Source organism: Olea europaea, chromosome 12 (assembly GCF_002742605.1).
Source record: "Olea europaea var. sylvestris chromosome 12, O_europaea_v1, whole genome shotgun sequence".
In the NCBI taxonomy this organism is placed as follows: Eukaryota; Viridiplantae; Streptophyta; class Magnoliopsida; order Lamiales; family Oleaceae; genus Olea; species Olea europaea.
In genome coordinates this window covers 28106408-28130280 of record NC_036248.1, presented here as the reverse complement: position 1 = coordinate 28130280, position 23873 = coordinate 28106408, and the positions used below count along the sequence as shown (strand labels likewise).

Genomic DNA, 23873 nt, shown 5'->3' with positions numbered 1-23873 from the left:
AAAATTAAATTTTTTTTTGTTCAATAATATTTTTTATTTAAAAGTTTTAATATAAATAAATTTTGGTTTTACGAAATTAAACTCGACATGAACATGTCGAAGTGAACTTATTGCGTTGGAGGTCTATACAATCGAACCCACACCACCAATATAAAAAGAGAAGTTTGAAGTAGAATCATAAAGATAGTTTTTAATTAAAATTTACGAGGAATCTTATGGTCCTGTATTAGAAAATAGGGGCTTGTTTGGTACAGATTTTAAGTCAATTAAAATCAATTTTTTGACCGTTATTTCACTATTCCAGTTGTTATTTTTGAATTCTTCTCTCACAGGTAGGACCCACTTTATCTCTAACGATCAAAAAATAAATTAGCAAAATCCCTATCAAACAAGCACTAGAGTTGATCTTCAGCACCCTATATTTTCTTGAACATAAATGAAATTTTATTTATATATTCTATCAGACGGGCTTAAGATAGAATAAAATACAACAGGTACAAAATATTGAGAATCAACATATATAAATTTTTTGTGATAGTCTTATAATACTAAACTGGATTGTAGGATTTGGCCGTTATATTAGCTATAAGTAACCTAAAACAGTAAGAGAAAAATTTAGAAACCATGTATTAACTATGCACAATTTAAAAATCAAGTTTTTATTTTTTCTAATGCAAAAATCAAGTTTTTATTTAATTAATTAAAAATATTTATTAATTAAATATATTAAGGTCACAATTATACAATTAGTGGTTACGTGTACACAATTATAGATCACAGATTTATTCGCTGGTCACATATCATCAAATTAATTGGTCAGAAATTATTTCGAAGTCACGAGTCAAAACTTTGATAGGTCATTGATTGTTTCGAGATCACAAATCACAATTTATCTATTTATTTTATAGGTCACATTTTATGTCATTGTTACAAATCCAAAAAATTATAGGTCACATGTCACATATTTTCCAATTTGATGGTCACAGATTTTTAGTCACAAAATGATCGAATTTTAAATTCATTGATTAATAGTTTGTTACAGGAAGACCAAATAGTTGGTCACAGACATCAAACACCCACCACAATACCACCACTACCTCCACTGTCCTCACCTCGTCATCATTGCCACCACAACACCACGAAATCACCACCAACAATAAAAAAAAATGATGACCACGACCGTCGTCACATGCACCCTCTCACCATCACCTACACCGCACCACGACCACCTCCACTGCTTGCAATACAACAAAAAATAGGTGGTGATCACACCACCACCACCTACACCTGCAACCATCGCCGCCACTTCCACTCGGTTGCAATAGAAACAAAGAGAAAAGGTAGGATGCACATCTTCATCACCACCAAATCAACATCATCGCCAATATCACCGCCAAATATCATCAATGTTGGCCTTTCGAAGTATTGTCATCATTTGATTGTATTCTTCGGTGGTGAATTTTGGTATATCATCTGTTAAAATAGATTTTGCTTCTGTCTTTGAACCTTTATTTGTCTCAGCATTCACATTGTTTGCATTTGAGCGGCGCTAGTTGGGGGGCTTTACGTTCTTCCCATGAAACTTGTGGCCTACTGGAAAGCCATGTAGGTAAAAGCACCTTTCAATGCTATGATTATCTCCATCACAGTAAGAGCAGTGTGTGGGCATCCTCTGCCTTTGAGTTGTCTCGCTGTCCTAATCTGCAAGCATGGCATGACGATTCATATTCCCATGGTTAAGAGAGACTTCGGTCTGCTTTTCTTGTTGAAGAATGAGAGAATAAACTCTACGTGTATCAGGCAAGGGTTGCATCAACAAGATTTGTCCACGAACAGCAGTGTAGTTGTCATTCAATCCCATGAGGAATTGCATGACTTTTTCTTTCTCTTCCCTTTTTTTGAGTTTCTCCAATCTACCACATGTGCAGGTCATTGGTTCATGATAGGCTGAGAGTTCACCCCAAAGAGCTTTAAGCTTTATGTAGTAGGTTGAGATCGATTGCTGCCCCTGTCTATGTTGTATAATATCTTGTTTGATTTGAAAAATTCTCGAATCTTTTCCTTGGGAAAAACGCTCTTGTAGGTCCGACCAGATTTTCGCAGCACTTTCGGCATAAATCACGCTGCTGACTATGTTTGGATGAATGGAAATTCAATAGCCATGAAATTACCATGTCATTGCATCTCTGCCAGGAAGGAAAGCTATCATCTGTAGAAGAAGGCGGTTTGATTGAACCTGTGATGAATCCAATCTTGTTCTTGGCACTTAAACTGATTCGCATAGCCCGACTCCACGTGCCGTAGTTGTCTTCTTCAAGTACTTTGGACACAAGTACCATACCTGGATGGTCCGAATGATGCAGGGAATAAGGATCTGTGCCTTCTACAATCGCCTTAGTCGGTGTCGATCCCATCCCTCTGTTGTCTTTGTCTCCCATGGCAGTTGTGATAATGGATTAAGTAGCGGAAGCGTTTACAGAATTTCAGAGTCACCAGATTCAATGCTCTGATACCATGAAAGAATGAGTGATTTGGAAGAAGGTAATTTGTATATTGAATGATAATTTACAAAGGAGGAAGCACGTTTCTATATACTACATTAGCTATCCTATTCTTGGGAACTAATCAATTACAATCAACCAAAAATAAAAAAACGTGTATACAATTCTATTATTGGCAGATTTCATATTCTTTCCTGTAATGGCAGATTTCATATTCTTTCCTGTAATAGAGCCGACCCTGAAATTTTGGGTGTCCTGTGTGAGATTTTAAAATGGTGCCCCTTCAAGTAACTAAAATATATATTTCAATAATATTATTTCATTAAGCACCCTCTCCCATATTTAGGGGTTGTTTGTATAGTGATTGATGTTGAAATATGTGGTTAAAAAAGAAATAAATATTTTTTTTATTTATATATAATATTATTTTAATGAAGAATGTGTAGTTGAAAATGAGTACCATAGAAAAAATAATGTGGTTGAATGGTTGACAAACAAAGGCTTATTAGCAACAATCACACCAAGATTGGCAGTGGCCTCATGACGAAGAATAGCTGCCTACTTATCGATTCTACTCAAAAAGATATGCGGGGATAAAAGATGCGAGGGCACGCACAAAGCATGTGCAAGATAATGAAGTGAACTAGATGCGGCAACGGGAATGCGATCCATCCACATTATTTTTTTTCAAGTGCTAAAGTTCAATATGAAGAATGAGTGGCTAGAAAATATGAAATCTCCGACTTTTTGATTGATGGTTTTTGCCATCTGAGAATGACCCATCACCCATCACAAAAGAAACATCCAAAATTCAGTGGACCACCATTAGATTTAACTATTTTTCCTTCTTCAAAAATTAAAATTGAACCAACAAACATAATGCTGTCAATGAATGGTTGTGGTGGTCGGTAGCTATATATTGTGTGGAGCGACTAGCCTTTCAGAATAGAAAAGGCAGCTAGGTTAGGGAATAAAGAGATTAGGCTCTCAGGCCTTAGGAATCCATGAAAAGGTAAAACTACTTTTCAAAGAGAGACTTTTTGTCATTTAGAAAGGATACTCATTTATTCGATATCGGACCATCCATAGCAGTCATACCCATTTTACTAAGTTATTCAATAGAGCTCAAACTATTTTTTTTTTTTTTGGTTTAAGTCCCCAAGAAAGTGAAGTCTTATAAAAGACGCTGTAAAATATATTTTTCTTCTATTTTTCCAATCACACTTTTTCAATAAAATAATATTACACATAAGTCGAAAATATTTTCTTATTTTTCAATTGCACATTCTCCAAATAATCACTACTCCAAAATATATTCTTATCTAAAAAATGGGGCTCAAACAACCAAATATTAAAAAAATAAATTTTTTAGAATTAAAAAAAAATAGATCTTCAACTTTTTATTGGAGGACTATTAATTTAAAAAGTAAACGGATAATATTCTCTAAAATTAATTAGTGAAGGGGAAAAAGGTGGAATTAGTGAAGGGGAAAAAGGTGGAATTGGCAAAGTTTGATGTTGTTTTTAATTTGAATTAAGAAGTATCAAAGTGGGAAAATCTTCAACTTTTTATTGGAGGACTATTAATTTATTTTATAATGTTTATTCAAGTAATTCTGTAAAATCGGTCATTATTTACGAAGCTAATTGGTTTTAGAAAGTGGTTTGTTTTAATGTCACTTTCTTAATGAAACCTAAAATGTTAACTATGTTTGTATTAAAAGTTGACGAAATATATGGTTAAAATTAATTTCTAAATTTGACTTAAGTTTAACAAGATTTTAATCTATACCAAACATAGACTCAGAAGTACTATAAATTTATAACATATTGCCCTCGTTGGCTATCAAGCAAAGAAATTCATATGTTACGTTTACTCCAATTTTTAGAAAGTGTGATCTAAATGCTAAAAGTGAAAAATAAATTTGACTCTACTTAGTGAGGATTAAAATCAAATTTTTAATAGATTTAGATAAAATTTGATGAAATGTGCGGTTAAAAGAGTTGTGAGTTGTATAAAATTGATGGTTAAAATTAATTGTTGACTTTGATTTAGATTAAAATCTCAATCTGTTATATTTTTATCTAATTGTATCTATAAAAATGAAGTGACTATTGTTAGGATTAAGTAATAAATCTTAATATCTTGCACTAGAGGCTGTTAATACTACTAATGGAATAGGCAGTGCACAGCAGTAAATTTCCTGATTTTAAGGGATGTGTATATACTGTTACACACCTATCATTAGTGGATAGGAAGAACAAGAATATTCTCTTTGTATGTAAAATGTATATATTAAAATTTAGTGTATAAATAGAGAAGAAAAGAAAGAGCTAAGTGTGCTGAAAATTTCTCAAAAACAGCTACGTCCTTTGTTATTCTTTTAAGTGTTCAGCAATCTTCTTTTTTTTTTTTTTTTAACTTGGTATCAGAGCTTTAATGGCTAACACCGATTCAGGAAGACAAACATCTCCAAGTCAGTCAAGCACTACAACAACCATTCAGCCTCTTGTGAATCAGATCTCACCCTTTGGGATGAACCTTATTCAGACTCCATCAGTGAAGTTGGACAGAGATAATTTTTTGCTATGGCAAAACATGGTTATGCCCTTGATCAAAGGACACAACCTTGAAGGATATTTGCTAGGAACTAAGCCATGTCCACCAGAGTTTCTACAAACTCAGACAGCCACTAAAGAGGGAGAAGCCATAGAAATGATTCAAAATCCTGATTACAGTAAGTGGGTTCCTACTGATCAGTTGTTAATGGGATGGTTGTATTCATCCATGACCCCTGAAATTGCAATGAGAGTAATGGGATGCACCAGCTCAAGTAAGTTGTGGAGTGCAATTAAGGAAAGCTATGGAATAATGAATAGATCCAGAGTTATATTTCTCACTGGTGAGTTGCAAAGGACCAGGAAAAGATCAATGTCCATGGATCAGTATCTTACTACCATCAAACAATTGGCAGACAACCTGCAAATTACTGGAAAAACCATAGACCCAAATGATCTGGTAACTCAAGTTCTATCTGGACTGGATGAAGAATACACACCTATTGTGGTGCAATTGAATAGCAAAGAAGATATATCATGGTATGAACTCTGCTCTGTCCTCATGACCTTTGAGAGCAGACTTGAGTACCTCAATCAAGTTAAGAATGACTTGGGAACAATGAATATTAACCAGTCAAGTGTGCAATTCACACAGAGGATAGGTTCCGGTGGTGGTAGAAGTTTTAGATCTATTAATAGTGGGAGATTTTCCAACTCTAGAGGAAGAGCAAGGGCGGGGGTAGAGCAAGTAGGATGAATGAAAGCAGAGGGCCTTGCCAAATTTGTGGCATGAATAACCATTCGGCAAGATGGTGTTTTAATAGATATGAAGACAAGTATATGGGCAGCAGACCTAGTAACCAGAATATGCAGAACAATTCTTCTCCTGCTGCCTATGTAGCTTCACCAAGAACTATTGAAGACTCGCAGATTCTGAAGCAAGCAACCACATTAATGATGACAAAAGTAATCTGGATGCCATGAGAAAATATAGAGGTAAGGAAAAGTTGCTTGTTGGTAATGGAAATTCTTTGCATATTGCTAATGTTGGCAGGAGAAATCTTATTACATTGCATTGAATAAATTGCTTCATGTGCCTGCAATTAAGAAAAATTTGGTTAGTGTTTCTCAGTTAACAAATGACAACAATGTATTATGGAGTTTTATCAGTGTTTCTCATTAAAAAATGACAACAATGTATTTATGGAGTTTTATCCTCACTATTGTGTTGTTAAGGACCTGCAAACGAAGGAGATCTTGCTGTAAGGGATGCTTAAAGATAGGTTGTATCAACTGAAACTACCAAGTCCTAAGCCTAAAGTTACCACCACAGAGTTAAGCTATCAAAATAAATCAACCTTGCAGTCTTCTCAGCAAGCTCAAGGTGTGATGAGTCAAAAAGAGTGTCAAGTTACCTAAGTCTAAGTTGGATACCTGGCATAGAGGGCTAGGTCATCCTTCAAGTTCTGTGTTGAGTCAAGTCCTTAAGTCTTGTAAAATTGGTGAAGTTAATGAAACTCCAAATTTCTGTTAAGCTTGTTGACTCGGTAAATCTCATGCTTTACCTTTTAACACATCTTCAATTCATGCATCAAACCCACTTGACCTCATACACACTGATGTCTGGGGACCAGCTCTAAGGATTTCTACCTCGGGGTTTAGGTACTATATTCTATTTGTGGATGATTATAGTAGGTTCACATGGATATATCCAATGAAACAAAAGTCAGAAGCCTTAAGTATCTTCATTAAATTCAAGAAGTTAGTAGAAAATAACCTTGAAAGAAAAATCAAAACATTACAATCAGACTGGGGAGGTGATTTCACAACCTTTGATAAGATTGCCTTGGAATCAGGAATTGAACTTAGGTAATCCTGTCCTTATACCTCTGCACAAAACGGTAGGGCAGAAAGAAAACATAGACACATCACTGAAACCGGTTTAACACTTTTAGCCCAAGGACAAATGCCATTGTACTACTGGCTGGAAGCTTTTCAAACAACAACCTTTCTTATAAATAGAGTTCCTACTCCAATACTTCAATCCAGATCACCCTTTCAAATCCTATATAGGAAAAACTTTGATCACAAGACATTGAGAACATTTGGTTGTGCTTGTTACCCATGTTTGAGACCATACCAAAACCATAAGTTTAATTTTCACTCTCAAAGGTGTGTTTTCCTTGGCTATAGTGACTCGCATAAAGGATACAAGCGCCTAAACTCAACTGGTAGAATGTATGTCTCCAGGCATGTGGTGTTCGATGAAAAAGAATTTCCTTTCAAGTCCAATTTTCTAAACACACGTACTCAGCCAAAAATTTCAAAAATTGCCATCAGCCCTCTTCCTTTGGATGCTGAATTAATAAGTCATCAGACAACACCTCAAATTGTAATTGATACAACCCATCCTGAAGCAACACCTGCTACATACTCCCACATAAGTGTGGAACATGAAACAGAGAACGAGTTGAATGAAAGTGAAGGAAGTGGTGCTGAAATGAACCAAGGCAAAGTGAAAATGGTGGAAATGATGCTAATATTGATGATCATAGTATAACAAAAACCATTGGACATCATATAACCACTAGAAGTAAAGTAGGAATCTTCAAACCAAAGGTGTACACTAATCAAGTTCAGGATCAACTGCTTGAAGTTGAGCCACATAGTGCACATGAGGCATTGTTAAGTGATAAATGGAGAAAAGCCATGCAAGAAGAATATGATGCTTTGATGAAGAATAGAACATGGAAATTGGTGCCTCCAAAATCTGGAATGAAAATAATTGGAAACAAATGGGTCTATAAGTTGAAATGTGACTCTGAAGGCAAGATAAGGAGGTATAAAGCAAGACTCGTTGCAAAAAGGGTTTCTACAAACACCTGGAGTTGATTTTAGTGAAACCTTTAGTCCAATTGTTAAGGCATCAACACTGAAAATTATATTGACTCTTGCTGTGTCTAGAGATTGGCAAATCAGGCAGGTTGATGTAAATAATGCCTTCTTGATTGGCAAGTTGGAAGAAACTGTATACATGAATCAGCCTCAAGGTTTTGAGGATCCAAAAAATCCTAATTTTGTATGTAAACTTGAAAAGGTCCTTTATGGACTTCGACAAGCACCAAGAGCTTGGCATGACAGGTTGAAGGAGACTCTACTGGAATGGAACTTCAAACAATCCAAGGCAAATAACTCATTATTTTTCTCATTGGATGAAAAAATTGTAGTGTTTGCATTGGTGTATGTGGATGATATAGTGGTGACAGGGAATAATGGCCAATACCTGTAGATATTTATTGATAAACTGAATGCCTGTTTTGCTCTTAAAGATATGGGCAATCTCAGCCAATTCCTAGGTATAGAGGTCTATAGAGACACAACAGGGCTATATCTCACTCAAATAAAGTAAATAGCTGATTTGCTGAAAAAATTTGGTTATGAAAACTTAAAATCAGGATTAACACCTATGGCTGCTAGTAAGCTGATATCTAAAGATGAAGGGCAAACCATGAATACTCCTACTCTCTACAGGAGTGCGGTTGGCGGCCTTTAATATCTTGCACACACGAGACCTGATATTGCCTATTCGGTAAATAAATTGAGTCAATTCCTTCAAGCTCCTACAGATGTTCATTGGAAGGCTCTCAAGAGAATTTTCAGATACCTAAAGGGTACACTGAAACATGGTTTTGTTATTCAGAGAAGTGATAGCTTAGACATTACAGCATTTGCAGATTTAGATTGGGCGTCTTGTCCAGATGATAGAAGGTCTACAGCTGGCTATTGTGTTTACCTTGGGTGATAGTTTGGTGTCTTGGTGTTCAAAGAAACAACATGTTGTTGCAAGATCAAGTACAAAGGCTGAGAATAGAGCATTGGCTCACACCGCATCAGAAATAGCATCGATTGAGTCCCTAATGAATGAGTTAAGTATACCACATAATGCAATACCTAAAATCTGGTGTGATAATTTGAGTGCAAGTGCATTGGCATCAAATCCAGTGTATCATGCCCATGCAAAACATATAGAACTAGACATCCATTTTGTGAGAGACAAAATTTTGAAGAAAGAACTGGAAGTACATTTTGTTCCTTCCTCAGATCAAACTGCAGACATACTGACCAAACCTCTTTCTCATTCAAGATTCATATTCCTCAGAGACAAGCTTGGAGTGGTAGAGACACACTCCGCCTTGAGGGGGGGGGGTGTTAGGATTAAGTAATAAATCTTAATATCTTGCACTAGAGGCTGTTAATACTACTAACGGAATAGGCAGTGCACAGCAGTAAATTTAAGGGATGTGTATATACTGTTAGACACTAGTGGATAGGAAGAACAAGAATATTCTCTTTGTATGTAAAATGTATGTATTAAAATTTAGTGTATAAATAGAGAAGAAAAGATAGGTGTGCTGAAAAATGATAAAAGGAAGTTCAAAAGAAGGAAAAAAAAAAAACATGCTTACACTCTATTTTCTATAACGCCCCTCTCTCTTTATCTCTGATGATTATATAATAATCCTAATTATTTGTGTAATTGATTTCGCGCTACGACAATAATTATGCTTCATAACATATTACTCTTGATTTTTTTTTTTTTTTTTTTTTTTTTAACTACTATATTCTTAAGATGCAAGCCACGAGATAGTACAAATTATAAGCTTTCAGCTAGTTTGAGTAGGTTAAGATGTTCCTAGGTAATAATAATGAAGGTTGAAATGATTGTAACCTCCAAAGAAATCGTGAAGCCTGGTTTCAACAATAGCAACTAATTAATGGGACTGGCAAATCTATATTAATCACAAGGATAAAAGGCCATGTAGGCCTTGTCCAAACAGGGCGCCAGATTGGCACCCCTCCAAGGAGGGGGTGTCGGGCCCACAGGTACATTCTTTTGTTCTATAAAGTGATCTTTCTAATGCAAAGGATCGGCATAATGAATGAGTACTACCGATCAAACTCTTATTTTATTATACAAATCTTACTTTTGAAGCTTTGAAGGAAGAAGGAGATTGGTTTGGAAATTTAGAGAGAACAAACCACATGATTTTTATTTTCAAATTTCAATACTTTTACTAGCAAAGTGAAAGGCTTCTTTTATGGAGGAGAAACCATCATGTGAAATTATTCCACTGCATATCATTAATAGACGATTTTTCCCAACAACCAATGTCAGTGCTTTGGCTCTCAAAAAAATAAAACTTCTTGTCTGTCAAAATGAAAGAAAATCCATCCTCCTCAAATTATTCCATATGGAACCATCAAATGCAGGAATTACTTTATTGTGAAGACCTATTTCGACCAATCAAAGAAACCAAAGCCGATGCTATCTAGAAAAAGCTAGAGTGACGTGTATGAGAAGAATACACCCTGGAACAAAACAACGATAATCAGAAGGCTTGTGGACCTCGAGTACAAGGAACGACGAAGTGTAATTGAGCAGACAATCAAGATTAAGGCTTAGTCAACCAAGAAGATGACACTTGAATGCAAGCATTACGATATCTGAGCTCTTTTCTTGATAGCTAGGATAACTGGTGATATCTCTAAGTAATTCAGCACTAGACATAAAGTTAATCATGGGCATGGTTAATGATAATTTGCTCAATGTGAAGCCAGAAGAAAATAAAGGGGCGAATTTTCTTCTGATGCTCTGTGTTATTTAATGTCCACTACAAAAGGATTTTTCTAAGGGAAAATCTAAATTTATGGGTAGAAAATTACGAAATCGTGTAATTCCAACAATCTAGAACATAAAATTGATTGCCTATATAAAGTGAGTTACTTTGTATCATTGAAATATTATGAGTAAACTCTTCGTAAAATCATAAAATATAGTGAGTTGTTCAAAATATCGAGTGTAAAATTTAATCAAAGAAATTGCATATTTCATGGATGCCTAGCTTTCACACCCCCAGTAGTTGAAAATGGCATGGAAAGTGTCATGTACTGTAATATATAGAACCTGATCTGTTATTTTCAATTAGGCATATTTTGGTCTTATTATGGCATATTTATGGGAAAAAAAATTAAAAAAAATTTGTTCTTAATGTTCAGTAGATATGTTATTTTGTATTGTGTTGGAATGTGGTGATATTTTGAGGTTGGTTTAGTCGATTATGATGGGAAAGATGAGTAGAAATTTTGTTAAATCATTTGTAGTTATAAATGTGTCAAATTAATCTTGATGAACATGACACTTAACTAGTATAACATGTTTCGAGTTTACTAGAGTTATATGAAGTGAATCAAGTCATTTATATATTTTGTATATCACCTTTTAAATTAAATAAATGTTATTCTATGAAAAATTAGAAAATCGTGTTGAAACTATACAAGAAATTTTAGAAGTCCTTTCTAGGAGATCGAGCAGTGTAAAATCAAATCTTCTTCTTGTCCGCAGTGGGCCTACGGCTGCAAATAGGTGTATCCCTATTATTGAAAGTGAACCATCATTAGCTCCAGTTTGATTTGGATAAAAATCATATTTTTAATAAATTTTTATAAAAATTGATAGAATTTGTCGTAAAAAGTTGTAAATCCAATGAAATATATTGTTAAAACCAATAAATGATTTTGACTCAAATTTTAATAAACTCTTTTAACTGAACCAGATAGGGACCAAATCTATATATTTGCTTACACATCCTTTTGCTTAATATCACTTATAAATGGGATGAGGGCTCAATCCTTTCATACCCAATTAAATGTAAATCCATATTTTTCATTGAGTCTTCCTATTGGAACAGAACAAGAAAAATCTCTGTTTAGTTAAAACAGTAGGAAGATTCTACATAAAATTAATCAAATTCTGCATCCTGGACAGCCTATCTGCTAATCTATTCAACTGAAATTATTAAGAATGTCTGAAAAATACGGAGGCAATCCTCCTCTAAACAAATGGCCCTCCTGCTCCTCCTATTCAAAAATGAAAGAAAGCGAAAAATAAATAGAAAAAATGAAACAATATTACTGTCCAACCAAGTCAAAAGCCAAAGATAAATAGAGGGAAATAGCAAAAGTGCCATTTCTCTCTAAGCCCAAGCCAAATGAAGTCCAGTTCAAGGAAGAAAGCACGGCTTCATCATTTTGTAGCCCTTTCAGCAGCAAGTTTTTCAATCTGTTTCCAAGTAATTTCGCGCTTTTCTTTAATCTCTTCTTTATTTGATTCATCTTGCCGAAACTTCAGCAAGTACAACTTAACTAGATCAGGGTGGAGATCATAGAAGAATTTGCGGATAGACAGTGTCAAACCATGCACGGCCTGATGCCAATGGTACCTAGAATTTTTCTCCAGTGCAGGGAAGATTATAGGCAGTATAACCACCCGGTTTTCTATGATTAGTTTCTCAATGCGGTAATTGTTCAACAAGAACAAAGCCCTCTCTGCAACCTGAAATGAATACAGGCATTAGTCTCTTAAATCAATTCAACGTTCAATAAGCCACAACTAAAATAAGGTATTCTCAAGTGTGACGTGTTCAATCGAGCATACTGAGATATAAAATAGTTCCAGAAATCCCATTTTGTAGGTTACTGAGACTTACTCTCAATCATAAAACTATAATGAAATAAACAATCAATCAACATTCCTACATACGAACATTTTATTTCTTGTATCTGTTTCATCAAAGGAGAATGGAGAATAGGCATCTCTCTTCTAACGAAAGCCGTTAAAAAGAAGACTACATTGAGCCATTACACTGTAACTACAGCTCTGGCCCTCGAAAAAGGATAACACGTCCTATAAACTGCCAAAGACGGAGCCATCAGAACGATGCTGCTCATACATCTTGTCATACCAGCATCAACATCAATGACAAATTTCTTATGCTAGAACTGGCAAAACCAATTTCTAGCTTCATAATTGAATACACTGTCTCGCAACATAGTATGACTTGATGCATGGAACTGATCATTTTTTGTGGGCATACTCCTAGAGAATGTATGATGTAGGGCATATTGGGGAAAAAGTACTAGTAGAAAGAGAACATCCTGATTCCGGATTGGGTTCATAAGACCATTATGGAAAGAAAACGACGAGAGGAACAATACCCATAGCTATGCTGTGTCATACAATGAATTTCGACCATTCGAGTTCATTTAGGACTCGAAAACTGATTTATAAAATTTTGGCACTATATTTTTCAATTCGTTTATTTTGGGTTTTTTGCAATTTTAGTTTGTTTAAACTTTCTTTTTATTACTTTTAGTTGTTTTAAACTACGCTTCCATGTAAACCCTTATCTATAAAGGGTTAGTTCGTTTTTTTTTATTATCATTCATCAATGAAAATTCATAAAGTTATTTTCTTCTTAATTTGATGGATTTCAAATTTCATATTCTTAAGGTTTTCGCTTGAATTCCTTTTTCTCGTTGTGTCAAGTGGTATTAGAGTTGACTTTCCCATTTCTATATCTTTGATTCATAAACACACGGGACGTACCAGTTATTAGGGCAGATTTAGATGCAATAATTCGACGACTTGACGAACAGATTGACAATCTTAATACTCAAATCAAAGAAATTCATCAATTGCTTCTAGGGGGTGCTAGAAATAATGGGCAGAATGAACAATAGGCAATCAACAATGAACGGATAGCTGAGTCTGTAGTTCAAAGAGAAAATAATAAGAGGGGTGTAGTAGAAGATAGTGAATCAAAGTCGAAGGAGTTCGAAGTACCGCCGCATCATCCTAATCATCAAAATCGAAATACCTTTGATGATTATCGAATTAAAGTAGACATTCCTCCATTCTTTAGAAACATAAAGATTGAAAACTTCTTGGATTGGTTGGTAGAGGTTGCGAAATTCTTTGAAATTATGGATGTCTTAAAGAACAAGATGGTTAAGATAGTGGCATTTAGTTTGAAATCTGTGGCAGCAGTATAGTGGGATCAATTACAGAACGCTCGAAGGAGACAGGGAAAGAGTCGGATTCTAATTTGGAGAAAGATGAAGCAATCTTTGATTGATCGATTTTTACCTAATTATGAACAGATTTTATATCATATGTACCTGGGTTGCTCATAGGGTAATTGTACAGTGTCATATTACACCAATGAATTTATGAGATTGCCGAAGCGGAACAGTCTGTCAGAATCTGAAAATCAAAAGATAACAAGGAATACCAGTAGTTTGAAGGTGGCCATTCAAGATAGAATTGGGATGCAAAATATTTGAACATTGCAGGAAGCCATTAATATGACGATGATAGCAGAGATGATGGAATCTGATAAGAAGATGATTTCATATAGGAGGCCTTTACCTACCGACTGCCGACAAAGGAAAGGCCCCACAACAACTCCTAATCAATCATCACAGGAGTAAGGTTGACAAAAATGGTAGATTTGGGAACAAAGGTCAGACTCGAGGCGCACCTCAGAATATAAATCCGTATGCTAAGCCCACGAGAGAAATTTGCTAGAGATGCCAAAAGCCTGGGCATCGTTCCAATAACTATCTTGAGAGGAAACAGGTCAATTTTGGTTGTTTTAAATTACGTTTCCATGTAAACCCTTATAAATAAGGGGTTATTTCATTTTTTAATTTTCATATATCAATAAAAATTCGTAAAGTTATTTTCTTCTTAATTTGGTGGATTTCAAATTTCATATTTTTAAGGTTTTCGCTTGAATTCCTTTTTCTCACTGCATCAACGTAGTTTTCTAAATTGGACATTACCAGGTATAAGCAACAAATTTGCAAAATCTCCACATGCCCTCCTGTGAAGCACCGACACCATACCTATGGTGGATTGTCAGACATTGAACACTCTCGGTGCAGATCCCAACACCTGAGGGACACTTCCCCCACAAGCCTTAAGCACGTGTCCAACATGCCATGGGGCATTGTCCCATTATTTTTACCTTTACGATCTCTAATGCACAAGAAATATACCACGACATATGAAGGATATGGCAAAACCCATTTGGTAAATTTTAGAATATAAAACTAGGGACAATTTTTAATAATTCAAACACAGAAAAAATTATGTCTAATTTGTTATGTCTGCTGTATGTGTTATTCTTTTGTTGGCACTAGTATAAATATTACAACCCAAAGGTGTACTAATCCTACAAATTGTCACTCCCCTAATTTAAAAGATTTAACGTGCAAAATTCAAAATCAAAGCTAAAAAAGTACTAATCTATCGAAAGATTAAAATATATTTAAATAAAAATAAAATATCTTGTTAGTATCCATACTTCATACTCCATGGGTTAATTATTTGAATGGTCACTGAACTATATCAAGTGCTGCTACTTAATAACTAAACGTAAAAATATATCGTAATATCATTGAACTATGCATTGTATTATCCATCCATCACTCAAGTGGGAATATTTGTTAGGTTCAACAAACGGCGTCGACTTGAACGATGAATGTATAATGCAGTGCATAGTTTAGAAAACATTGAGATATAATTTTAAGTTTAGTTATTAAGTAGTAAAAATTGGTATGGTTCGGTCAATGTTTAAATAATTAGAAGTATAAGATTCTTAGCATTATCTTTTGTAGAAATCTTTGATCCTAAAATTTAAAAAAAGCTAATCTTTTGCAGAAATCTCAACCACCACTTCCTGAAAATCAATCTTTCTTCGAAAAATCATTTCTTTGTAGAAAAATGAGATACCCACCAGGCAAATTCAATCTTTTGCCCAAATCTCGACTGCCCACTACCAAAAATGCAATCGATAGTAAAAATATCAGATAATCAGTTTGGAAAAATTGATCTTTTGCAGAAATTTGCAATGCTCAATTCTGAAAATTTCTATTTTTCTTCAATTATAGGCCTTTGATTTTCAATTCCTCTTTTTCCTTCATTTTCTTTGATTTCTTCATTCACAAAAGTCGATTTAAGGGAAGAAGAAACTATTACTACTTGATAACTGAATTTAAAATTATATCTCAATGGTTACAGAACTATACACCGATGCATTTTGTTAAACCTAATGAATTTTCCCACTTGAGTGATGGATAAACACGGTGCATAATTCAATGATAACTGAAATATGTTTTAAAGTTTAGTTAATAAGTATTAGCACTTGGTATAGTTAAGTGACCATTCAAAAAATTAATCCCTATTCCTCCATCCCATTCCCCTACATTCATCAAAAATTTGTTAAAATCACTGCTATCCACAGCCCTGGGCGAACATGGTTTAACTTGATGACAAATTTGTAGAATAAATTTAAACGTTCGATGTGGAAATTAAGGAATATCTTACTCTCCAAGCACATTCAGGCGCAGAAAATTAGATATAATTTTAGAACTCAAAAGACCAGATGCAGATTGGGAAAGATAGTCAAAATGTGGCGGTAAAAATATATGAAATGGCACTGGATCATTCAATTATGAATATTTCCACCTCATGAAAAGATAAGGCCGACACATTTCCTATGCTAAGTTTGCTCTATTGTATTTGTGTCACCACAAAGCACAAGAAACCATTTATACTCACTGATTTGTGGCTTCAAATATGTGGAAATAATCTCTCTAATTTGTTCTGTAATTAACATGTATTATTTAGTTTTTAGCTTAAAGCAATTCCTATGTATAAAACATTGTATAATTCAGAATGCTACATGAGATTCATCTATAATATCTCCTTCAACACTGAATAAATATTTCTAGAGATGTATGAGTAAACACTTGCAAGAACAAGAATAATAGGGCCCGTTTCACATCACTTTCGAAAAGTTAAAAGTGGCATTTAAGACTAAGAAGCTACTTTTGGACCTATTTGGAATAGTTCCTTATAGATGTAATAAAACTCGATAAACCTTAATTAATTTAAGTTGCATAATTGTAATCTTTCCCTGAACTCGATAAACATTAATCCAGAAAGAAAAAGCTGGAATGCAGTTCTAAAGATAAACAATATGCTCATATTCGAGGAGGGAGTTTGAAGTTCGGCTAAGAAAATAAAGAAGCTGCAAAAAATACTGAAGGTTATAAGTACCTAGTTTCACCATCCTAGAACCGTTCTAATAAATAAAGCAGATGTCAGGCACTTCGCTAAGGAAACAATGCATATTTCTCCAATAGTTATGAATCATGATATATTTAAAACAAGCATAGGAGATCATGAGATGAAAGTCATGTAATGGACATATATACTGATAATTGCCAGAAACCAGCGAAATTTGCAAATGGAAAAGATGGGTGAAAACAGATTTAATACCTGAAAGTGCAAACTATTCAAGCAACAAGAAATTTGATGAAACAAAGGCACCATAATGCATTTGAATTCAGTTGGCATTGTTGCCTTTAAAACTTCCTCCAGCTCTTTAAGGAACAAGACTTCCTTCGAGCTATTGGTAACTGGCCAGTACTTCAACAGTCCCCTTGTAACCATATCAGCAAGTTTACAATCTTTCTCTAAAAACTGCACCATACAGTAAGATAACTGTTGATGGTACATCGCCACACTTTTTGGTTTATGCAAGGGAATTAACGTCCGCTGAAGGAAGAGTTTATGTTTGTCTCTTAGTGGCAAAGCAAATCCATTAATTATGCTGCCGAGAATTTCCAAAAGTTCAGCAACGCCATTATGCTTTTCAGTCTCGAAAATAAAACGACAGAATATGTTGTTGATAGCGACCCTGATGAAAGGCCGGAGAACCATAAACTTCGCGTATATGCTGTGTAGTATAGTTTTCAAGTATTCCCTTTCTCTAGGATCTTCAGAGTCGAAAAGATCGAGCAATTTGAGAACAAAGGATTTATCAATGTATCCTTTAGCAACTTTTACATCTGTTTCAGGCAATACTACCATACTTAGCAGAAATTCATAGACAATTTGCAAATGAGGCCATGCAGGATCCATTGCAGGCTCATCCTTTTCCAATTCAAGACCATCTAAAATCTTATTCTCCCTCGGCTGAGGAGTGAATTCCCTAAATATATTCATAGACACCATGCTAACGACTTCTTGAAATTCGAGTTCCGTGAGTTTGACATTTGCAGAAGTCGCATATTCCACTAGCTCCAACAATGTATTCCGCTTGATTTCCTTTTCTCTAAGGTTCTTCGTAGGATCGTTGAAGTCGTATAGAATGCAACAGAACTTAAGTTTCCTAAGAAACAAATTCCTCTTCTCAGAACTATGAACTTCAATAAAACTTGGCAAAGATCCATACAGTACGGTAAACGAATTTTCATATTCTTTCGACTTCTTATCTCGAAAAAACTCATCTTTTGGATTATTCCTATTGCTTAATACAGAATGAGAGGCTGAAATAACTTCATCAACTGCACTTGAAGGGAGGTTATGGTCCTTACCCGATTTCAAATGTTTTCTAGGAATCTTATTAAGTATTTGTTTGAGCATATTTCAATTGGATCACCCAAATTCAACCTACAGATCTCGCATAGAATGATATCTGAGCAAGCTTAAAGAACAACTTAAACTATCACCGTCACCAAATGGGCCTCTATTTTTTCATTCAACATATACTAAAATACCAACAACCTTGGATGCAAAAATGATCAAATATTAGACTCATCAAGAAGCTGAAATATGTGAAACCCTGAGGAAACAAACAAACTTCCATTGTCTTCACATTTTTTAAAGAAAAGGGACAAAAAAATTAATTTTTTCAAACAATATCAATAAAAAAAAATTCAAAAGAGACAGCCTCAGGTACAGAAATCCACTCTGAACTGAAAAATCCCACTAATTTCTTAATCACCAGTTAAGTAAATCCACATCTTTTCTCCAAAACTCAAAAGTTTCAATCTTTTGACTTAAATTGCAAAACCTGACACTGGGGAAAAAAATATAAAATATAAAAAATAAAATCAATAATCAGAAACAGATGTAATTATTCAATGCCAAGAACAAATAAAAAAAAAGCTATAAGGAAACGTATACGAATCCACAATTCACCATTCTCTTCGATAAAAAGAAACTTTTCTTACAATAATGTTCCTTCAGAATATACAGAACAAAAGAATTTGGTAAGTGCTTACAGAAAAGAACTGAGAAAAGTAATGCAAAACAAAGATTCTTCGTTCTTGAATGCGCTTTTAGTATTTCCTTTTGCTGTTCATCGTTGTTTATTGACGTAGAAATTTTTCTCAAGTGGTGCTACTCGGAAAGGGGCCGTGAGCGCCCCCTCCAATAGGGGGGCGCCAAATTGGACCCTGTCCAAGGAGAATTTTCCATTTTTCTTGAACTATTTTCCTGTTTTGTTTGTCACAGTATATTTTTCCCATGGGTGATCAAACAATCATGTTTTTGCTAAGATTGAAAAATAGTTGCAGTTAATTTTAAGTAAATTTTCATCCTGTGACCTATTTAATTTTTACTTTTAAATTATATGATCATTGCTTATGATTCTTACATAAGGAAAAAAAAAAAAAAAATTAAATAAAAAAAAAAGAAAGAAAAGAGGAAAAAAAAGAAAAAAAAAAAAAGGGAAATTTGACTAGTATTAGAATGATAGTTTTTCCAGATTAGTATTTTATAATATTTTACAAATATTTAAAAACATATTTTGTGTGAGTCCCGTGGGATAGGGCATAAATATATAGTGACAGAGATTTTGTATGTTTCTATTTCTTGATCGCGTCCAATCAATTTACATGTAACATGTCAAATATTAAAAATTATGTGCTAGGAATTAAATCGTAAGAAAGCCATGCCGCTAATGAATGAGTTTATTAGAAGAGAAAACTAGCCTCTTATTTTGTCCTACTGTCTCTAGTCCCAAATAATAGGTTGTTTGGTGGAGATTAAAATTAAATTTTTAGTAAATTTTGATAAAAAATTTTGAAAATGTGTGGTTAAAAAATTGTGGGATCCATGAAAAATATGATTAATATTAATTATTTGACTTTGGTTTAGATTAAAATCAGATTTTAATCCGAACCAAACAGAGTCTAGGAATTATTATTACAAATTTGGATTTATGTACGAAAAAGAAATCATCCATTTTAAAATGTTTCTTGTACTAAAATAACATGACATGGAATATTTTTCAATATTTTTTATCCTTGTACATTTCTCAATTAATAAATTTTCTTGATATTGTGGTGATGACAAGATTTTAATATTAATTCTAGTGCGGAACAATTAGAAAAGAAAATCATATATCAGTTGGAAAAAAAAGAAGAGAGAAATAAAAATGATCTATAAAAACACGTGTAACTTTCAACTTGAGTATCAAATTTACGCGAGAGAGTACAATCAAAAGCGTTTTTCAATTCCCTATAATTTTTGTCTGGATGACAATTGGCCTTTGGCGAACATTGTCTAACTTTTGGGGGTCAAATTTCATCATTTAAAGATCCATTTTATCATTTTTTTCTGTTTTGAATCAATCTAAGGGTATTTTCGTCATTAATTCAGCTTTTTAGTTTTATTCATATTTGTCTATTGAATTAGGATTTCGCTTTGATTAGTATTCATTTTGACTCTTTAAAAATATTTTAAGAGTTTGAAAATCCTATAATCCTTTTTTATTAATAAAAATTCAATTTTCCCATTACATGGTATATTTTTGTATTTCTCACGTTTGTTTGAACGAAATTCAAGCAACACTTGTTTCTGTGTTACAAATCAAATCTTTATTATTATTCACGTCAAATTCCTTTTGCACCATGTTACTTCGAAAAAATTTCAAATTATGAATTCTAAAGCACAACAGAAAGGTATCCATTTGGAAGTTATAAAATAGAAAATTAAAAATGCAAAAACAACCCCACCCATTAGCTTAGGAATTCACAAAGCCTTTGTTTGACCCACATTTTGTAGAAATAAAAATGGGTGGAATAGTATTTTTCATGGGTCTTGAAGGTCTAGAATTTAGTCTGGTGTAAGTGGAGATACCTGGATATAGGAATGCTCTATTCCCCGAATCGGGAAGATGCCCAACTTCCTGATTTCATTTTTTTATTCATTTTATTTCACCCCTATGCAGCTTTTGTCCTTTTTTTAACTCCCCACGCTACTCCCACCCCCACCTGGCCCCTCCCTCTCCATTTACTTTTATGTACAAAATTGTACTATTTTATTTTGCCTTTTATTTTGCTTCAATTTTTAGTGCGCGTATTTTTTAATATTTTAAGTGCTTTATTTTCATTTTCTCTCTTTTATTACATGTAGATTACATTTGTAAATTTAAACTTCATTTTGTTACAGATTACTAGTGTGTTCGGGTTTTTTTTTAGTATTATAAAAAAAAAATTTATTTTTTTTAAAAGTAACATATGTGGTTGAAAAGTAGTTTTGAAAAATGTAATGGTTAAAAAGTGATTTGAAAAAATGTGAAAAATAAATTTATGGTGAATTTTGCTTGAATTATGGTGAATTTTGCATCCACTATTTGAATTGGCAAACTAAAAAATTATTTGTTAGACAATGCATTTTGAAACACGTTCAAGCATAGCAAGTTACGATAATATAAGGACATTAAATTTAAACAAATCTATAAACAAACATGTTAAATCGTACACAAATTTTGACAAATTTTTGTGCAATATCTTAAGGGTTCGATTTAAATCGTGTAAAAAAAATTTGTGCAATATCCTTAAGAAAAATGGAAAAAATTTATCTCATACTAATAAAATAAAAAATAAAAAAAATTAAGTCTTGCTCCTACCTGCAAGGAAGAGAAGAAGTAACAATAAATAAATAAATAAATAAAAAATTTTGAAAACACAACACAAGTGTCTCCGGGACACGGAGGCAAGTGCCCCCGTGTGTGAAATTTTTTTTATTTTATTATGATTTTTTTCCAGGAGCAAGCGGAGCAACTTAATTATTATTATTATTATTTTTTTTTTTAAGTATGAGATCAATTTTTTCCTTTTTTATTAAGGATATTGCACACAATTTTTTTACACGATTTAAATCGATCCCTTAAGATATTGCACAAAAAATTGTCAAAATTTGTGTACGATTTAACATGTTTGTTTATCGATTTGTTTAACTTTAATGTCCTTGTATTATCGTAACTTGTTATGCTTGAACGTGATTCCAAAATGCATGTCTAACAAATAATTTTTTAGTTTGCCAATTCAAACAGTGGATGCAAAATTCACCATAAATTTATTTTTCACATTTTTTCAAATCACTTTTTAACCATTACATTTTTCAAAACTACTTTTCAACCACATATGTTACTTTTTAAAAAAATAAAAAAAATGTTATAATACTAAAAAAATCCCGAACACACTAGTAATCCGTAACAAAATGAAGTTTAAATTCACAAATGTAATCTACATGTAATAAAAGAGAGAAAATGAAAATAAAGCACTTAAAATATTAAAAAATACATGCACTAAAAATTGAAGCAAAATAAAAGGCACAATAAAATAGTACAATTTTGTACATAAAATTAAATGAGGAGGGAGGGGTGGCGTGGGGGTGGGGGTAGGTTGGGGAGTTGAAAAAAGGACCAAAGCTGCAGAGGGGTGAAATAAAATGAATAAAAAAAGGAAATCGGGAAGTTGGGCATCTTCCCAATTCGGGGAACAGAGCATTTCTGTTCCTAGATATCAAAAAAAAAAAAAAGGGGGAATAGTATTATCTTGAAAAATGAGTAATTGAAAAAGAAGCAAAACTTTTCAATTTACATATAATATTATTTTATGAAGATTGTATGATTAAAAATAGGAAGAAGAAAAATGAAATGAAAATTAATGGGTAAACCGGGCAAAACCTGTGGACATCTTTTCAGTTTGTCATCATTACATTCTATTCCTCGTGCCCATTTCCACCACATAAAATTGTGTCCACCAAATCTAAGACCCCACGCCACTCCACACCACCCAACTTTCTCGGATCCATATACAAATTCATTCTATCATTCAAGAACTAAAAAAGTAGCCATTTTAAACGATTATTAGACCAAAAATGTCCCTAACAATTAGACTACATATCACTAATACTGCACAGTTACATTCCACAATCAAGAAATGCCATTACAGCACCAAATTTAAGACCAAACCCATATACCATTCCAATCCGTTTGCCCCATTTTTGCTCATCCATAAAGAGATGGCTTCTTTATCATCTCCTTCTAATAAGGGTTCTTTGGTAGTGAAAAGTTCTTTGATTGAGCCAGATGGGGGTCAATTGGTGGATCTTGTGGTGCCAGAGATCCAAAGAGCAGCCAAAATTTCAGATGCTGAAACAATGCCGAAGGTGAGGCTTACAAAGATTGATCTTGAGTGGGTTCATGTTATAAGTGAGGGTTGGGCTAGCCCACTAAAAGGGTTCATGAGAGAAGATGAGTATTTACAGAGTTTGCATTTTAATTGTTTGAGAATGAAAGATGGGAGTGTTGTGAATATGTCCCTTCCTATTGTGTTGGCCATTGATGATGAGGTTAAGGAAAGAATTGGAGTCTCTAATAATGTTGCATTGATTGGTCCTAATGATGATTTGGTTGGCATTCTTAGAAGGTCAGTATCTCGTTTACAACATGGTATATAAACGATGATCTCTCTGTTTTTCTTCTTTTATTGTCTGTATATGTTTGTTTCTAAGTGTTTGTTTTCGTGTAACGATTACTTCTTGTTAAGTCGTGGGACCTAATTATTGCCACTTCGTGAAACTAGTCGCAGAAATAACTCAGACCGAAATTTCATTAAGCACTATTTAGGAATTTGTATTCCTGTAAAATTCTATTAAGCATTGTGAAATTTGGTTTTGCACTAATTTATTTTATAAATTGAGGGTCATCCTTAGGGTTTATAATTATCATAAAGAGAGAGGGGTTAGAGAAGATAAGAGTGCAATTTTCTCTTGTCAACCTTTTTTTTTTTTTTTTTTTTTTTTTTTTTTTTTAAATTTAAAAC

General features: G+C 33.6%; 3 protein-coding genes across 4 annotated transcripts in view; 1 reads left to right on the top strand and 2 right to left on the bottom strand.

Annotated features, from left to right (window-relative positions):
- Positions 1-1590: 1590 nt before the first annotated feature.
- On the bottom strand, positions 1591-2438 carry LOC111406862. Its single transcript, XM_023036227.1, has 2 exons — positions 2172-2438; positions 1591-1701 (listed from the first exon to the last, which is right to left on the bottom strand). The coding sequence occupies exons 1-2, from the start codon at positions 2436-2438 to the stop codon at positions 1591-1593; spliced, it is 378 nt and encodes a 125-aa protein (XP_022891995.1).
- A 9375-nt stretch (positions 2439-11813) lies between these two features.
- On the bottom strand, positions 11814-19275 carry LOC111406293 (serine/threonine protein phosphatase 2A 57 kDa regulatory subunit B' theta isoform-like). 2 transcript variants are annotated; one of them, XM_023035643.1, is made up of 2 exons: positions 17248-19273; positions 11814-12453 (listed from the first exon to the last, which is right to left on the bottom strand). In XM_023035643.1, the coding sequence occupies exons 1-2, from the start codon at positions 18394-18396 to the stop codon at positions 12145-12147; spliced, it is 1458 nt and encodes a 485-aa protein (XP_022891411.1). In that variant the 5' UTR covers positions 18397-19273; the 3' UTR covers positions 11814-12144. The 2 variants fall into 2 exon arrangements, with proteins under 2 accessions (XP_022891411.1, XP_022891412.1); XM_023035644.1 differs by having other exon boundaries at positions 12302-12446; positions 17248-19275.
- Positions 19276-22871: 3596 nt separating this feature from the next.
- LOC111406292 (ATP sulfurylase 2) overlaps positions 22872-23873 on the top strand; it is a 4887-nt gene continuing 3885 nt past the window's right edge. The window contains exon 1 of the mRNA XM_023035642.1: positions 22872-23477. Within this exon, the coding sequence (XP_022891410.1) occupies positions 22927-23477 (551 nt within the window). The 5' untranslated portion in view covers positions 22872-22926. The remainder of the gene's footprint in view (positions 23478-23873) is intronic.

Excerpts from the sequence above, each read along its gene's own strand:
- LOC111406862 (XM_023036227.1), bottom strand. The coding sequence starts at position 2,438 with ATGGGAGACAAAGACAACAGAGGGATGGGATCGACACCGACTAAGGCG. Across the intron at positions 1,702-2,171 it reads GGCAGAGATGCAATGACATG|ATTAGGACAGCGAGACAACT; the intron begins GTAATTTCATGG and ends CCATGCTTGCAG.
- LOC111406293 (XM_023035643.1), bottom strand. The coding sequence starts at position 18,396 with ATGCTCAAACAAATACTTAATAAGATTCCTAGAAAACATTTGAAATCG. Across the intron at positions 12,454-17,247 it reads TGAATAGTTTGCACTTTCAG|GTTGCAGAGAGGGCTTTGTT; the intron begins GTATTAAATCTG and ends TATTCATTTCAG.